At 40.1% G+C, this 19,114-nt stretch overlaps 1 protein-coding gene across 6 annotated transcripts in view; it reads left to right on the top strand.

Moving 5' to 3' along the window:
* The window catches only part of PPP1R12A (protein phosphatase 1 regulatory subunit 12A), a 213,420-nt gene that overhangs the window by 100,845 nt on the left and 93,461 nt on the right, over positions 1 to 19,114 (top strand). For all 6 annotated transcript variants that reach the window (XM_039497659.1, XM_039497673.1, XM_039497666.1 and 3 more), the window contains 3 exons: positions 94 to 212; positions 13,100 to 13,259; positions 16,547 to 16,691. In XM_039497659.1, the coding sequence (XP_039353593.1) occupies positions 94 to 212; positions 13,100 to 13,259; positions 16,547 to 16,691 (424 nt within the window). The remainder of the gene's footprint in view (positions 1 to 93; positions 213 to 13,099; positions 13,260 to 16,546; positions 16,692 to 19,114) is intronic.

A 19,114-nucleotide genomic window follows, 5' to 3' on the forward strand; every position in this document is an offset into this window, starting at 1 on the left:
GTTACTTTTTCACTGTACCCAACTTTATTAACCTGATGATCACCTTATGTTTTGTTTAGCTTCCAACTCTTTTTTCCCCCCCTTCTTTTACAGGTATTTAATTAGTCAAGGAGCACATGTGGGAGCTGTGAATAGTGAAGGAGACACTCCATTAGATATTGCTGAGGAAGAGGCAATGGAAGAACTGCTTCAAAATGAAGTAAATAGACAAGGTAATGTTGAATGTGGAAGTTTAGTATTATCTTTTAAACCTAAGTATACTTTATAGGAATGTATTTTAAAAAAATAACGTTTGAAAGTCATCTTTAGTGATTTTTATATTTAAAAGAATTACAGCAAACTATGTATACTGCTAAACATTACCTCCAAGGCATTATTACAGCCCTGTCTAAGTTTTTTCCCTTGTGGAGCCAATATAGGCTGCTGTACTGCATCCAGTCTTTTTATCCCATATGCTTCTGAGTGTCCAGTTGGCTTTGAGCAGTGTCCAGACATTGTTGCTTGTTCTGACCTCTCAGGCACAGTCCTGGGGCATAGACTTCCATTCAGATACCATTTTTTGGCATATGGGCCCTGTTACCCGACTGCTGTAGGTCCCAAGACTCCAGTGCTCAACCTCCCCAGTCTTCCCAGTATACCTACGCATGTTCTCCCCACAGTTCCACCAGGATGGGCATGCCAGTTTACCATTTAACTCTTTTGGGGGACCATTATTATAGTTAATATAAAGAACACACAGGCTTTTTGGAAAGGGTCTTCTTAAACACAAACATTTTATTCATAGAAAAGCGCCAGAGGTTTATTGATATATGAAAAACTAACACACACCTGAATGCAGACTTCTCCCTCCAGTGGTCTCACCACTGCTGAGTCTTCTGGATTTTGGTCAGTGTCCTTCAGGTGGTCAATGCCATTTCTGCGCTCTCACTCCTGCTTAGCTTTCTCATTCTGGAAGGTGTCTTTTTGCTTGAGAGCCTGTCCCTTTTAAAAACTGGCTATGACATCTTTTTCCTATTTCTCTTCTATGCTAGGATTTTCCATGTGCCAGCCCTGGAGTGGAATTGCTGGCAGAGGGTTGTTAAGTTAATGACTGTTGGTAATCTCCCTTGTCCTGCTAGGGTAAGGCTATTCAATAGTCGATGACCTAGGTGCCACCCCACCCACCCCCAACACAAGGAATGATGCAGTCTAACCTGACAGTTATGGTGAAGTACGTAATCAAGGTGACACTCAAAATGGAGGCTGAAATACATGTTTTCCCCACAAAATCAGACTGGGGACACACACACAGTCTCTCTCTTCCCTGTCCTGCTCCAAACAGTCATGGGCAGTTTCTTCCTTTTTGTGTTTAAAGGGTACTTTCTCTCATTCTTGTGTACAGTTCTCCATAACACTGCATTATACATGCCTACGTAGGGGAGATTATACACCTCTAGCTTCAAGGTGTTATACAAATAATCTCAAGTAACAGTAAACTATGCAGTGACCCAAATTCTATCAGGATTAAATGGTTATGGTTGAATCTGCCTATTGTCCAAACCAGGTACTGTCATTTACTGATCAATAGGATATGACATCGAAAAGAAGATGTCATCTAGGTACTAGTATGTAATTATATTTCTAGAATCTTGGATCAAACATTTTATAGTAACCAAATGTTAACTATACGATTTGGACTCTGGTTAGCATGTAAAGGGACACCAAAGTAAATTGATAGTTTGCTGGCATATTGTTCAAAACCCCTATCTTTTTCACTTAATTTGGTAGAACACAGTTTTAATTTAAAAAAAAAAAGGCTTGCAGGAGATATGAAGTGTGTTGTCTTCAGTTTATGCCTCTTCATAACTTTTTTGTGAAGCTGTTTTCTGATAAATTTGACTTCACTCAAGTGCAATCCTAATTGTCCTTAATACTACACTGAAATGTGAATAATCACACTCAATTTGGAAAATATCACAATTAAAATAAAATGGTTTCTTATTTTATCTTTTGGAGTTTCTTATACAAATGTACTACATACTTTACAGTGCTCAGCTTCATGTCAGTAAATATTAGTTCTCATTAACGTTATAGTTTTGATACTAATTTCACAATTTAATAACTTGTAATAACATAGATTAGTGAAAATTTCAATATGCATACTGTATTCATAAACACAAAACATTTACAATATATCTTAGATATGAAACATATTGAAAGCTTTCTGAGGCATCCAGCTTCACAAGACAGGGAAGCATATACATTTATTGATCCCTTCGGGAATCAACAAATGGTTACTGCTGGGTGTGTGCGTGTGGGTGGGGGGGGAACAGTGAGGTTAGTTTGTTTATCTTTTAACACAAAATATGAAATTGGACTGCCATAGAGAGAGCTCAATGTCAGACTCTTCCTATTAAAAATGTATAGTTGATCCATTCACTCGCTCCTGGCAGCAGTAACGGATATGGGTAGCTATGGTGTACCTCGAATAAGCTCGGCCCACGAAGGATGCCCTTCTGTGTAAACCTGCATTCCTGTTGGAGGAGAATCTCCCTATCCACATGCTTTAACTTTTGATGGTCCCTCACCCTGAGCTGAGCAAGGAAACGTAATACATACCTAATTTAAAAAATATTAAAAAGAAATAATATAAATACAGGGCTGGAAGGTACCTCTAGGGGCATCTAGTCCGATTCTGTGTCTCCTCCCCCTCCCCACCCTATGCTGAGGCAGGTATACCTTATAATATTATTTATTAAATTGTAGAATAAAACCAGCCTTCCCTTGTCATTGACATAATCCCCAGTGCCATTTGATGTATCATCCCTCCACTAGCTTTTATATGGTGGGACAAGGCTCTTTGTTAGAATGAATGAAGTTAGCTCTTGGAGACCTATGCTAGTAATAGCAAAACTGATGGCATGGCACTGTCATGCTATAGTTAACATAACTTTTAAACATCTCTTTTTCTTGGAGACCAAGAACATTAGTTCTTCATCTAGATCTTGTATATTAAACAGAACGTAAGATTACTAGGTTTTGCTATGGTCATTGCTTTTGAATGTTATGGTGTAATTATTCATTTCTATCCCAGAAGTATTTTAATTATTTTCATACACAATTAAGGGACATTTAGTTCCTGTGTTTCTGGGATTCCTGATTGGCACCTCTCTGATTGCCTTATCACTTTCTTCAGAATTTAAACTCACAAAACAAACAAAAACAAAGTTTCTAATCCTTATGGTGGTAAGGAAACTTCAGGATGTGAACTGATATACTGGTGTTTTTCGTGGATCTGCGACTGGCACAATTTAAGTACTGCATTACAGACTTCAGTTTTCTCTGAATTATTCCCTTGGATCCATATTTGGTGGATATATGGGCTTGTTCCTAGCCAAGGGTCTTGATTCTTGATTCCTGCCTTAATTGACTCTTGAGTGTCTAGTACAGTTAACAGGTTGGCACATCCTCCTTTTTTCCAGCTACTTAGGCAAGACTCTATGCTCCTATCTGCAGTGAACCACAGCAGAACCAGTGGTAGACCAGAAAAGAGTTTGCGTCATGTAACTAGTCAGCTTTCCCCAGACTACTATCAAAACACAGCATACATCTTACACAAAAAGGGACTTTACAGAGAGGCACTAAATTCACAAAGGTAAATTGTGGGATGGAAGTATGTTTCATATGTACATGACAGATTATAGGCTGGTCGCACTACTGTTGCAGTATCAGTGGAAATCTGAGTTGATTTCAACTATGTTAAATTAGAACCACCCAAGAAAAATCTGAGTAATTCTCAGATGCTGTGGAACTTTTCTATTACTTAGCCAATAAGACTAATCCCCTCAAAAAAATAAAATTTGAGCCCAGAACAAAAAGAAGAATTTAAAAATGTGACTGAGGAAATGTATTCCTTCTAGCATTTAAAGCTAAAAATCCACCTCTACCCCAAGTATATGTTCACAAAGGAGATTTTCATAGCCAAATTAATTTTCTTGATGTACAGATCCCATTGTGAGCGTCATTGGACATGAATTTGAAAAAGAATGGGATCATTTTGTTTCCTTAATTTTCTTTACAAAGCAGGTCTGCTTTAGACAGTCTTACTTTCCACTACATGCATCCGACGAAGTGGGTATTCACCCACGAAAGCTCATGCTCCAATATGTCTGTTAGTCTATAAGGTGCCACAGGACTCTTTGCTGCTTTTACAGATCCAGACTAACATGGCTACCCCTCTGATACTTACTTGCTGGGGGAACTCTCCATGCAGTCAGGGAACTGTGCAGCCTAGAAAACAACATTCAAGAGGGAAATAGGCATGATTCTCTGCCGAAGAGAGGTGACAACTTAGGAGCTAGAAACGTAAAACTTTGGTACTCTGCTGGACCACAGAGGGGAAATACAGGTGCAGTTGCCCTGAACTATGAGTATGACGTTCTCATACAGGAAAAGCTGACACTGACCAGGACCAAATCTTGCGTATTGCTGGAACCTTTGGCAGGAGTAACTGTGTGAGGCAAAACATCCATATTTTGTTGGAGAGAAGAAATACATGGAATATATACATACCTATAATTATTATTTACATTGAAAGATAACTATACACCCCTCTGTCAAATAGAGATGATCTCACTATTATATATTGCAGAATCATGATGGTAACAGGGCATCTTTGACCACCTACCTCATCTGGTCTCTGCCCACCAATTCATCTCCACAGCACTTACTCTAACATTCAAAAACTCATGAGCAGCTTCAAGTAGCTGCAGTTAAAATAAAAAGAATCATGCTGCTTGAAGCTGCCCATGAGTTTTGGAATGTCAAAGTGTTGTGGAGATGAATTGATGGACAGAGGCCAGATGAGGTAGGTGGTCAAAGGTGCCCTATTACCACCATGATTCTGCAATATACAATAGTGAGATCATCATCTCTATTTGGCAGCGGGTGTATAGTTATCTTTCAATGTAAATAATAATTATAGGTGTGGATCAGTTAAATGCAGTGTTTGACTCAACATTGTTTATATGCATACAAATGCATATGACTACTATGTTTATATATAGAAACATTTATTACATGAAATAAAAAGTGGGTTGATTTTTTGCATAGTATACCCATAAACATGTGTTTATATTGCTAGTGTGTGCTGAAACAGTGATTCAGCATTTCAATATTGTTTTCATAAAATGCTTGCTGAGCAGCATATTTTGTATCTACTTAAAAAAAATTACTACATACAACTTTTTTCAGAAAAAAGTTTAGAGCATTTAGCCAATAATTTATGAATCTGTCCTTTTGTATTAACAGTTTTTGAATTGTTAGCCTACCTGAGGTAAAGTTTACAAGCATTTGTAAATTGTCAAATATTGTTGAGCTGAGAGGTACCACATCACCATCTATGGGCCACTTGGAGAAAGTATTTTACATGTCTGAGAAGTGGTGGGTTTGGTTTTGTTTTACCTCCTCTGCCCTCAATATTGAGTTTTGAAAACAAAAGCAAAGAGGAAATTCCATTTAAGGTAATCTAAAACATGTTTACATTTTACTTTCTGTACAAATACTGGGGATATGTATTTGAAGTGTCTCTAAGTATATCTTCTTCCTGCTCTAGGATGTGAAAAGTTCATCTCCCATTTTGTTGCTAATTGTAACACAGGATGTTTTAAATAAATTGGCACATCTTTTTCTGACTCTCACGCTTTTCTTGTGTTTGACAGGGGAAATTTGATTATGTAAAGTTACTCTGTCCTGTTTGTGTCACTTATATCATAAATTATGTTGAAAGCTTGCAGTTTTCAGTCCTCAGTAGCCATTACTCTCATGTGAGGTATAGAAGTTTGTTAGGTGTACCAACAGTCCATGTTTAATATGAAGTCGCTTTAATCTCCATGTGTGTAAGACTAACCTTTAGAAGTACAAATACAGGCCTTTATGGGGATTTCTTTTTTTTTTTTTTTAAATTATGAAGTTCCTCTCTCACTGTCATTGGGACCCTTCTGTTTTCATCAATTGGAAGAGGTCTTGGGCTCCTATCTAGCAAACACGAATGAGTAACTTTACACAGAGATGAACTCACTTTATATATGGACTACTCAGTACAAAAAGTTTATCTTGTGCATAAGTGTTAGCAAGATAAGGGCTTTGACATGTAGTTGTAAAAGGGGCAAGTGTGCAATGAATAATTAACTTTAAGTACCATGTCTGCAATAGTATTATCACCAGGAAACAGAAGCTTCCAGATAGGAGGGTAAATTATTTGTATGTATGTTCTTCTTTGTAAACAAAACAAAGTAAAACTCACCAGATATTAGCACTGTTCTTTAAGGTTTTAAAAATAATTCCTAGTGCCAAAATAAGGAATCAGGCAAACATAAACCGCCTACCATAGGTAATGTTAAAAGGATTACAACTGTTGCTGCCAAAAGAATATTCAACAACCAAATGGTCAAGAGTAAAATAAAAAAGGTGGAAAAACAAGCACATACATTAAGAGTTATGCAAAAAATGTGTGCATTGTATCATACCCTGAAGGCAAAGTGAATACAAATTAATAATTTTAAAAAATTGTTTTTATTTAAATGTTTTATTTGAATTAAATACATTTCTTTTAAAACTGTTTAAAATTAAATTTGAAATTATGACGTGTTAAATCCTAAATTTACTATAATCCGTTTAAATAATTTAAATAAATAAAATGTGTTGCATCAGTGAGTACTCCTCATATTTTAATGAGGATACTACTTTTTAAATTATTTTCAGAACCAATGGGAAAACCTCTGACTTTTTAAGTCAACTCAAGCTTCATAAATGTTACAATGTCGTCATGTCGTGCATTAAGTATCTGTATTATTTTTAGTCTTTACAATGGAACTAATGGTGGTATTGACACTTTTCCAAATGTCATTACTTTCAGCATCTGTCATGAGAGGCTTTTGCCTTACTGCTTTTGGTCAGTTTCAAAACAGTGGGTCCTGACCTCTATTGGGTCATAGGAAGGTTCCAAATGGACTGCCACATCTAGGGCTGGATTAGCCCATCACTGGGCCCTGGCCAAGGCAAACATACATTTCTCCTGCCCGACGCAGAGGAGGGGTTAGGGGGGAAGGGTTGGTTTGGGGAGTGAACCCACAGAGGCGGTGCCTGTCCCACAGGACTAGTCATGTTAGTGTTCACATGACTATAAATCTGTACAGAGATTAAATTTTACTAGTCTAATAATTGTAAGGCAAGAACAGGAAGCTCAGGTCAATAATATAATAATATTGTGCCCCTCTTCCAGAAGATTGCCAAGCACTTTACACATAGACTATTATAAACTACAAATCCTTTTTTTGTGTTTGACTTTCTTTCAGACTTGGAGTTAATAGTGAACACTCAGTAAAAACACGTAATATATTTAATGGTTTAGTGAAGGGAGAATTGTGAAAGCATCTTTCTTGCAGGTATTTTAAATCTGTATGTAAATTGTTACATAGATCTATCACTGTAGTATCTGAACCCCTCAGATATCTTATTTACTTTGACTTATCCAGAATTTTACTGGCTCCAGACCTGATGTTCATGAGCCTGTTCCTCAGCCACATAGGCTCTAAGAGGCATTGCAGGAGCTCCCAGGGTGGAATCTGCCTTGGGAATATAGCTACTTGGCCCAGTATGAACTGGGTATAGCAGCACACCTTCACAACCCCTACACAGTCCAGTGATACCAACACACTATGCGTTTTACAGCTTAAAACTCAGATGTTTTAAATTTCTGCTGATTGGTTTTTTTTGTACCATTGTCCCTACCCTTCTTCCCCATAATCCCTTTGTTTCTAGATTCACCAACTCCAGTCATTGTCCCTCCTCTCTTCCTCTTTTCCTTTCTGAATCTTTGCCTCCATGCCCCAACTTTGGCAAAAATTGAAGAGCAGTATTCAGAATGTTCCATTAAGCCCCCACCCACGATCCAGGTACTCTGGACTTTACCTGCTTAGTGCATCTAACTGGGAGACCCTGGCTCTGCCCCACCCAGATATTGAAATTGATCAAGATCAGCCTAGGGCGCAAGACAAAATGAGAAACATACCGAAAGTGTTGAAGAAGCAAGAAAAATGGCAAGAAAGACGAGGTGCTATCCTGGAAAAAACATTAGGATAACTTTTCAATGAAAGATGCTGTAAAGGCAAAAGAAGGAAATTTGAATGAAAACAATAGACATAAATGTGGAAAGCAGAGGCAGCAAACAAATGGCTTAAACTAAGAAGAGTTAGGCAGTGAGCAAAACACCTGTGTGTTTTGGGTAGAGCAAGGAGCTGTGCAAGGATTACACCTCACCCTTAGGTTGGGAGAGAAGATAACTGACCAACTTTGGCTCCCCTTCCTACCAGGAAGAGAAGTGAATATGGGGAACCCCTTCATGGGGATGGGGTGTGAGAGGAGAAGCTCAGTATTCACCAAGTGCTACCTAGATAAAGCTGCTGCTGCAGGTGGAGGAGAACCAGAAGATTTTGACAGTTTGGGTGAGGCGGATAAAAATAAATGATTTACAAATAAATAAAAATGGATTTTTTCATTTATATTGGGTTTGTTGTATTTTTTAAAAATTATTTTTACATTCAATTTGAAATTGGCAAGCTATGTTAAGACCTAAACTTATTTATAATCTATTTTTGTGTATTTAATTTAAATGATTTTAATAATGTTAAGAAATACATGTTTGCTGCCGAGTTTTAAAGAAGGTCTTAGAAGTCATTTCTTAGGCACTTGGAACCAGAGTTGGCTGCAATACTAGACCAGCTTTTGAAAGCAGTAGTCTTTTCTGGTAGATGAACTAGTTCTAAAATCTTGAAGGACATGGTCACCAGAAACAATCAGTTCAGTTCACTAACTGCAGATACTACTTCCTTTGTTTAATAAATCCATTAGTTTTAAATGTAAAACATGTTTTGCTAAACTTTTTTCTTAAGTATCCAGCACATTTAAGGTAGCTTTATTTAATAAAAAGATTACAATGCTGTTTGTGCATTTGAAATTGAATTTGAATTGCCATCCAAATAGAGCTTGCCACAAATCACAAGTAAAAATTTAATTTAGTAAAAAGTTAAATTATATAATTGCTTAAATAAATGTGTATAGATAAGCTGTAGTGTAGACATATAAATTCTGCCAATGCAGAGGCTGTCACTAAGAGGTGTGAATAAGCCACCCCCTGAGCAACATAAGTTACATCGACATAAGCGCCGGTGTGGCCAGCTTCTCCTAGTGACATAGCTTCTGTCGCTTGTGGAGGTGGTTTTATTATGATGACAGGAGAGCTCCTTCCCGTTGATGTAGAGCATCTTCACCAGGCGCGCTGTAACAGTGCAGCTGCATTGATTACTCCTGAGGGCATAAAAAAATCCTGCGCACAATATTTTAAAATTCTGCACGTTTGATTTGTCAATAAATCCAATGCAGAATCTCCAGCATGGCAGTGGGGAGCACAGGCCACTGACTGCACGAAGGTGGAAGATCACCCTGCAGCCCCCTCACCCCACAGAACACAGACTCAGTGGAGAGGCTGCACCTGACCCTGACACAGCACAAGGCCTCAGCCTGCCCCAGAAACACCCTGGACCATGTCCCTCTGTGCCAGGTGCACCAGGTGTGGGTCAGGTAGGCTCAACCAGGCAGGATACAAGTGGGGGGGTGGGGGCACGGGAAGGACCCAGGTGTTGGGTGAGAGGAATTCTGTGTGGGACAATCTGGTGCAGGCAGCTCAGTGTGGGGTCTAGGTGGGGGGGTCCCACCATTGGGGGGGTTCCAGGTACAGAGTCAATGGGCCTCTGCAGGGGCTTCCAAGTGAAGGTTGTTGGGGCTCAGCAGAGGGGTCTGGGTGCTGGGGAAGTGGGGCTTGGTCGGGCGGTCTGGGTGCAGCTAGTTGGTGGTCAGTAACATGGGGGTCTGGATGTGGGGGTGCAGGGGATGGTGCATCAGGGTGTGGGGGTTGAATAAAGGGAGCTCAGTGGGGTGGGGGTCTTGGTGCAAGGGGCTCTAGATGCAGGGATTGAGGTTCAGTGTGGTGGGGTTTGGGTATGGAGGGCTAGGGGGGTTCTGGATGTACCAGGTGAGGCTTGGCAGAGGTGTCTTGTCATGGGAGGTCCAGATGCATAGGGGTTGGGTGGATGGGGGAGCAGCTCTATGTACAGTGACCCCTTCCCCCCACAGCTGAGGAGTGATGGGGGCAGAAAGCAGGGGAGGATGCTGAGCTTCCTGCAGCTGTGGGAGATTTCTGGTGGTGGATCTGACACAGCCCCAGCGACTCCTTCCAGGGGAAGAGGAAGGTCCCGTCCTCTCCTGTCTCCAGCCCAGCCGGGAGTAGCAGCTGATCCTGGCTCAGTGTAGTAGCCACTGTCTGGGGTGTCTCCAGCCCCATGGTGATTTACCTCTCCACTGTCTGCTCTGTGTGCCTGAAATGTACCTGCGCAGCTAGGGAGTGGTGACTGCTCTTGCAGCTTCCCATTGCATCCCTGTCAGAAAGTCATTTTTCTGGGGAGGAGCAAAGAAATCAGGGAAGGGGGCATGAATTCTGCACCACTGCATGTGTGCAGAATTCTCTGGGGGTAATTCATGCAGCAGCAGTGTTGTATGTGTAGTGTATCCTCTTGCTTAACAAAAGGAAATACCATAAGAGAGAGAGATTTAGTTGCAAATCAACATGTGTTAAGGGTTTCCAACCAGTGAGAATCAGCCTTTTTAAGGACAATAACTAAAAAGTACAAATCCAAAATACAATTAAAATTGGTGATTTAAACCAATGTTTCATTTTGCTGATTTAAATAGTTTTGTTTTAAATCAGTCCACCTTGGGTCTGCTGGTATATACAGGATGTCCTCTATTTCTTTTGGAGGCATTCTAAACTGCATACCCCGGCACTGTCTCTAGTATGTACACATAGCTTGTAAATTTTAGCCTCCTTGCTAAGTAGGTTTTCTGTGAACCTCTAGAGTCATGTATTATTGTGGTTTTGACCAGACTTTGTTTAGCATACTTTCATAAAGGATTAATAAATCTTTGGTGTTTTAGTCAATTATGTCCAAAAGTGTAGTAGGCTGCTTATAAATGATCTATAATACCTTCTACTGATGTGTTTATAATCATTTATAACACACACTATTCCTGTCAGCAACATCTGTAATTTATTAACCTTTTATAAAGTATTAATAAAAATACTCTTAATATTGTCATCATAGATTCTTGTTTGAATGAGAAATCTTTTTCAACCCAGTATCTCTTTCTGCATGACTCTGCAATTAAGTTAAAACTTGATTTCCATATTTGTTCCCACGGAAATATCAAATTTAGCATAACTTCACTGCAGAATGAAGGCAAAGAGAAAACTATATTGCTGAAATGCTTTTTGAAACACATTGTAGATTATTAGAGAAGGAGGTATAGAAAATTAACTTGATGTTACAGACAAGAAAACAGCATGTTGCCATATATACTATCATAAAACAAATTACGACTTTGTCCACTTGTGCTCATTAAAAGCCACATAGTGATTTTTGCAAAAATAGATGTTTAACTTTGGTGTCCTAGCCAAATTATTATTTGGTAATTACATTCAATCCATCTAAAATCCCTGTGCAGTTTGGATTTATATGTGGAGTAGTATTCTTTTTCTGTTCTTCATTATTCTATACTGTTTTAGCTCAAACAGCCCAAGTTCTCTATTACAGGTCAACCAATTTTGTTTTGAGCTTTTGATAACCACATTTCCTAGAGCTGTTTTTCCCTGTGTATTGCTCTCCGCTATCCCAGTTCTCCCATTCAGCATAAATAGCAGACTCTTGCTTAGCTACAGTGCCCCATCTCTTTCCTGTTCTCTGTTAATTATAGTTTTCTATACTCCCCTTACTGTAGCTAGTCATTTAAAATGCTTGTGCTGTGTACTTCCTACTCACATGGGGCAGTATGATACTGACCTCCTTTGTAAAGTGCTTTGACATCTATTTGTGAAAAACACTGTAGAAGAGATTGGTACATTCCCACTTTAACAGTTCAGCATCCTTTTATCAACTTTATAGACTTTAAACACTCTACTTAAATTGCTTTGTTGAACTTTTAGTGCTCTTTCTATTCTGCCCTTCCTTATAAAGTACCACAAACTGTTTTCTATGAGAGATGCTATATATATGGTAAAACGTGTATTCTGAGGGTACATCCACACTACCCGCCGGATCAGCGGGTAGCGATTGATCTATCAGGGATCGATTTATTGCGTCTCATCTAGACGTGATAAATCGAACATGCTCCCGTTGACTCCGGAGCACCACCAGGGCGAGAGGCGGAACCGGAGTCGATGGGGGAGCCCTGAGGACGGGAGGTAAGTCGAAATAAGATACGTTGACTTCAGTTACACAACTTCAGTTACAGGAATAGTGTATCTTTCTTTGACACCCCTTCTTCCTCTCCCCCCCCCGCCCCCGGCCTGAGAATTCTGAGGTAAAAGTTCATGATATACTGTTGCTGTTTATGCTGCAAGCTTTTTGCCAAGGCTAGATTACCAGGGTGAAAATCATTAGTTCACAAAGAGAAGCTAGAAACTACTTTTTACGAAAGGTTCTTTGGAAAACAGCAATAACTCTAAAAAGTCTTAATTGTGGGAAACACAATTTTCAGCAGCCATTGCTTATGTCTTTGCACACACAATTGGAACCCCTTTGCCACCCCCTCACTTTGTTTTTTCAACATTTATCACAAGCTGCATTATTTAGGAAATAACATTACATTATGTGAGATATATGATAGCTTAACAAAAAGTAATCAATCTTTTTTTATTTAATAATGACCATTGTAGTAGCAGTATTGTCTTGACCATGAAAGTTTTTAAAATTAAAAGGCCAGTTTTTAGTAGGTCTCTGAAAATGATCCTAGAGGATTTGTGTGTAAAAACATGCATTTGTGCATACAAAATGGATGTGCCCACACTTTCTCAGGGTTTATTTTAAAAGATCCATTTAATGTTTGCCCCAATACATTAATGATGTTGTTTAGCCAGTGTTTTTATTGCCACATGCAAGCAATGTTCAGGAATTATCAGTTAATGATGAGCTTATGTTTGAAATGAAACTATTCTCTTTTTTTCAATTAGGGGTTGATATAGAGGCAGCTCGAAAAGAAGAAGAACGGATAATGCTTAGAGATGCAAGACAATGGCTTAACAGTGGCCGTATAAATGATGTCAGGCATGTAAAATCTGGTGGTACAGCACTTCATGTAGCTGCTGCTAAAGGGTATACAGAAGTTTTAAAGTAAGTATTATTTCTAAATGGTAGATTTTCCTTGTCTCCAAGCTTGTCCAGATGTTAGTGTAAAATAACTTGGCGTTAATATTACTGAAGCTTTTTGGATTGCATCCTGGAACCTTGTGATCTTTAGAATTACCTATTTCTCACAGTTACGTTTCCTGTTTTCAATTAATGTTGAAACTTTAAACAGTGTCATGACTTTACTCAAGTTATTCAAAACTTGACAGTATTGCACATACTGAATTTGAATCCTCAATATCACTATGGCAAAAATATCCATATTTCTGAAGTATATTTTAACTTAATATATTAAGGAAAAAGGATACCTTTCTTGAATGCTAGTTGTTATCTTTGGGGTAATACACCTGGTTTAAAACCATCATTTACTGTGCTGTTTTTGTGCAGTAAAAGTAGTCCAGACTAAGCTATCCAGGTTTAAGAGAAGAAACTGAGTAATTTTATTCCAAAACTTGAAGGATTACTTAGGGAAAGGCTTTAAAAGACGTATTTATCAAAATAACTCAATTTTTTTCCTGCAAACCTTCAGATTTCTCTTATCCTCTAATTCAGTGGTGCCCAGCCTTATTATACAGGATGGCCACATAAACCTAAGCACATTTGTGTGGGCCAAACAGATTCTGCATATTTTAATAAGATTTAAAGTCACCTGGATGTATTTATATTTTAAGTTCATCTTGTTTTGTGTATATTTAGATGGGTTGTTTCTATGTACAGTATTGCCTATTTACACACTTGTGTAAATTAAAATGATGTAAATGTGACAACAATACACTAACAAATCCGCTGATAGTATATTGTGTTGAAGCAGGCGAAGGGGCCTTATGAAATGCTCTGGCAGGCCGTGTATAGCCCATGGGCTGGAGGTTGGGCATCCCAGCTCTAATTAATTGTCACTGTTTAATAATACAACACTAAAGCAACATGCTGTAACACAGGTTATCTTTGTTTTTTCATTGTAAATGCTAGTTTTCAATTTGATTATCAAATTTGTATTTGGGGCCAAAACTTGTGTTCAGAAATATACAGATCTTATTTTGGGACCAATAGTTTTAGAAAATTTGAAAATATATGGAATTAAATAAATATTGTACAGCCCTAGAGGATAAGAAAAAACAGTTTCAGGTTAAAAAAAAGACATGCTTTTTTTTATTATCATAAGGAAAGCAGTCTGTTCACATGCCTTATCAATATTTTTAAAATAGAAATGTGAATGACAAAATGAATTAGAATTTGAGATTTTGTGTTCATATAATTAAAATTTGACAGATAGTGAATCCCTAATGCAAGTCTCTCTCTTTGGGGTGCTTGAAAATCTGATTTATGCACCAAGATGAATTGTGTATTCACAGGGCTATGGAGTTTGTTTTTCTTAAAGTTACTAGTTGACTACTTTAAATTTGAAATTTCTGCTGTCCATTGAGACTACAAGATGTATTCTGTAAGTTTCTCATTTTGAAATACATGAAATACTCTCCAATGTCTACCTCTCACATACCTATTTTGAAATTAAGTGAAATCCCTGCTCTTTAATTTTAATGAAAACACTTAGGCCCGGATTTTCTCTAAGGTGGCTTATGCACCACTCTGGCAGTGTAAAGTGGCTTTAAAGTGAGTATAAATGTACTTTACTGCTCCTGCACTGGCAGAGCAGTAAGGTACCTTAAAGTGAATGTCAATGAATATCCCTCAATGAATAAACTTCACTACTTCTGACATTGTAAAGCCTTGTCTTCATAGGGAAATTGACCAGCAGAACTATAGCAGTATAACAATATTGTGATATCTATGCTGTTAACTCCCCATGGGGACAATCCATTCTGAAATAAAACTGATTTTTTCCGTATAGCAGAGCAATATAAACTATACTGAAAAAGTCCCTTTTCATTCCAGAATAGTGACATAATTACACTGTTGTAATTGTCAGTTTCTCCATGTAGACAGGCCCTTATATTAGACTTCTTTGCAGTAGGAAGATTCTATGGTATGTGCATAATTTTGAAACTGTGACTTATATTAAGATATCTCTACACATGTACAGTTGATCTTCTGATTGATAAAAATATATATTTAGTATGCAGACTCAAAGTGTATACCTGCCAAATACTCTTGTTTGTTAAGATTACATGGCATTTAAGTAAGCTAACTAAATTAACTCAGAGTACTTTGCAACTAAATATTCTCCCCCACCCTACACCCCCTGCATGGATTGTTAGGATTTTTTCCCTAAAGCAACATTTATCATATCATATATATTCTTTTAATATACTTTCAGTAGGAAGAGAGGTTTTTGTTCAGGTAATATCTTGGTATCTGCAGCCAAATAGTGTTTGCCAGCCTCGTTTTTTAAGAGCCATTATTTATGGAAATTACCTGTTGGATAAAGAATTATTTTTCTTTTTCTCCAAATATGGTAACTACTTTTTGCAGGTTTATGATACATTTGTACCCTTCCTCGTGAGTACAAACGAATGGGTCTTCAACAGGTAGACTGTGTCTCTGCATCAATCCATTTAAGTTGAATTGTTGGAAGGTGCTACTGTTAGAACACTTCCATTAATCTTGTGATGTATATGATCGATCTCTCTTGCACTCGCTCACACACAGACTCACACACCCATATTTCTAAGGAATCATTCTGGGAAGTATTGGCTGATTGTTTCTGGTTCTTGACCTATGAAATCAGAAATCAGCTTAATGCCGCACTTAAGCTGAAGAGACATTGTTGATTTGAGAGGTCCCACATGCTCAGAGAAGAGCTTTACTGATGCATCTAAACAGTATTCTGCCACAGCACTAGCCATTTGTAATCTTAAAGGGATGACATCAGTTCCAAAAATTAATTAATTTAAAAAAAAATTCAGGTAGTTTACCTGTAACAAGGTGTCTGATAATTTTTGAGCTTATACAGTCATATTGTCCTAATTAAAAAAAAAAAAACACGTCTGTCCCCTGTTCCTGTATAAAAGACTCTCACAAAGAGGGAGAACTGTCTGATGATACATAAAATGTTAAATGCATGTGGACAAAACAGACTGGAAAAACAAACTTCTCAATTTTTGTTGTAGTAATCGTGGGAATTGTGTAAATATTTCGTGAAGATTTTTTTTAATTGAGTGTTCCTTTTAACATAGATTTACTGTTAACCTTGTGTGAGAGAAGTGAAATGAAGGCAAGAAAAATTAAAACCATTTAAAATAATTTATTGCTTAGTGGCAGTTTAATTATTAATGTCAGTGGTATACTAGATCTAATTCTTCTGATTCTTTTAGGCTTTTAATACAGGCTGGCTATGATGTAAATATTAAAGATTATGATGGCTGGACACCACTTCATGCTGCTGCTCACTGGGGTAAAGAAGAAGCATGTCGAATTTTAGTGGAAAACCTGTGTGATACGGAGATTACCAACAAAGTGGTAGGATTTTTATGTAATCCTTGTCAAGATGCAAAGTTCTGGTCTCTAAAGTGACTTTAGAAGCCAGGGTAAGGACAGTAGTAATAATGTGCCATTCCTGCACATGGCACTTTCTGTAATGCATGTTTTGCGAGAACCAGCATGTTTGTGAGTTCAGATTTTGTTTTAAATTTTTTGTTTTCTAAATTGACTTGTAGATGGCTGACTCAACTTTTGTACTGAGTTTTCAACAATTGCTCATATGCTTTGCTATTTTTCTTTGAAAATTAAATTTGAAATAAAGCTAGTGAGAACTTACGCTGTGGTAGATTTTTTCTGAATGTTTAGGGTTAAATAAAATAAGGCCTTTCAATTTTTGATTTCTAATGTTACTCAGTTTCTTACTTCCGGGATATTTTCTTAACTTTTTGGCTCATCATAACTCAGCAGCTTTGCTTGAAGCCCAGATTGGCTTTAATATGTTTCACCTAGGTGAATGCTGGTGTCTTTGACTAGCATTGAGCTGCGGGATGGCAAAATTAACTATTAAAAGAAATTTCTTCTTGTATTATGTGCACTGAAGTGTTAACACTGTCTGCTGCTTTTGTGTACTTGGGAAACACAGCAGACAGCTTTGGGCTTACAAAATGATGTATCGTGTAGCTTCATGTTCTTCTTCGAGTGATTGCTCCTATGCATTCCAGTTAGGTGTGCGCGCACCGCGTGCATGGCTCGTCGGAAGATTTTTACCCTAGCAACACTCGGCGGGTCGGCTGGGCGCCCCCTGGAGTGGCGCTGCTATAGCGCCGAATATATACCCCAGCCGACCCGTCCGCTCCTCAGTTCCTTCTTACCGCCCGTGACGGTCGTTGGAACAGCGGAGTGCTCCTTTGACCTCCACAGCCCTAGCTTCTCTCAGATTTCTTCTTTGTAATTATTGTATATAGTTCTTAAAATAGTTAGATTAGTTTACTAGTTAGTTAGGGGAAATTGGAGGGCCTAGCCCTTCTTTTCCCGAACCGGTGCGGGCTCATGCCCAAGGCATCGGGATTCAAGCCCTGCTCGGACTGTCAACGGCCCATGCCGATAGGAAACCCTCACACCTCCTGCCTGCGGTGTTTGGGAGAGTCTCATCGTGCAGGTAAGTGCCCTATTTGCAAGTCGTTTAAGCCGAGGACAAAGAAAGAGAGAGACTTTAGTTTAAAGCAGCTCTTGATGGAGTCGGCACTTAGCCCTGCGGTGCCCACCTCAGCCGCTCCACAGTCCTCTTCAGTACGGAGCGCCCCAGCAGTTCCTGGCCGGTCCGGTACCAAGACTGTGAAAACCCAGCAACCGGCACCGGCGTCCCGGCACCGCTCCCTCTCTCCTGCGAGGAAGCATAAGCCGGTGCAGACGGCCACCAAGGCATCTGCACCAGGTCCGCTGGCCCAACCTCCGGCACCGACTCAGCCGGCGCCCAAGACAGGCGCTTACCGTCGACTCCGGCACCGCAAGAGCCGTTGAGTCCGGTACCGCCTTGCTCCCCGGTACAAACCGTGGTCGAGCTGCCTCTCCCGTCGACTCCTGAAACTTTTTCGACGGCGAGAGAGCTGATAGCGCTCACCGAGCCACAGCGCATCCAGCCCCCGGCACCGCCGGTGCGGGCTGTGAAGTCAGTGGGTAAGCTGGCTATCATGCGGCCTCCTTCCCCTGACGGATGAGAGAGACGGTACTCCCGGTCCCGGAGACGCTCTCCGTCACGCCGATCCAGATCTCAGCGCCGGTCGCAGTCCCGGTACCGCTCACCATCGCGGTACCGGTCGCACTCCCGGAGACGATCCCGGTCCCACTCTCCTGACCGGCGGTATCGACGCAGATCCGGCTCTCGGTACAGCTCCCGGTACCGTTCATCCCGCAGCCGCTCCCACCGCCGGGAATCGAGATCCAGGTCGACCTTCCGGCACCGGCTCAGTCGATGGTCCCGATCTCCCTCCCGGCACCGTGACGACCGGTACCGTTCCCCGGTACCATCCAGGGACAGACCGGCAGTGTCGGTGTCTCCGCCCCGTCGTGGCCTTCGCGTCAGCCGTCTGTCTCCTCGCAAGCGGACAGTGTAGCCGATCCACGCGCTGATCCTCAAGGTCAGGACCAGGGTCCCCCCCCAATGGGGCTTCTGGACCCCATGGGCCTATCATGAGGCGCAAGGGGTACCCCCCTCTCAGGGGCCCAGAACTTCCGTCCACACAGCGCCTGAGGCTACAGTCAGCAGACCTCCTCCCTCATCAGTGGTAGAGGACCCTCAGCCGCCTGTTGTTGCCGAGCATCCCCCGATCACGGAGGCTGCGCAGGACATTGATGAGCCACCACCAGACACCTTAGTCCCGGGCCTGTCATCGTTTTCCTCGCCAGATGAGGCGGTGGCGGGCGCGTTGTCATCGGGCCCTCCCCCGATTGACCTCCGTGCC

This window comes from Mauremys reevesii, linkage group 1, assembly GCF_016161935.1.
Source record: "Mauremys reevesii isolate NIE-2019 linkage group 1, ASM1616193v1, whole genome shotgun sequence".
Lineage (NCBI taxonomy): Eukaryota > Metazoa > Chordata > Testudines > Geoemydidae > Mauremys > Mauremys reevesii.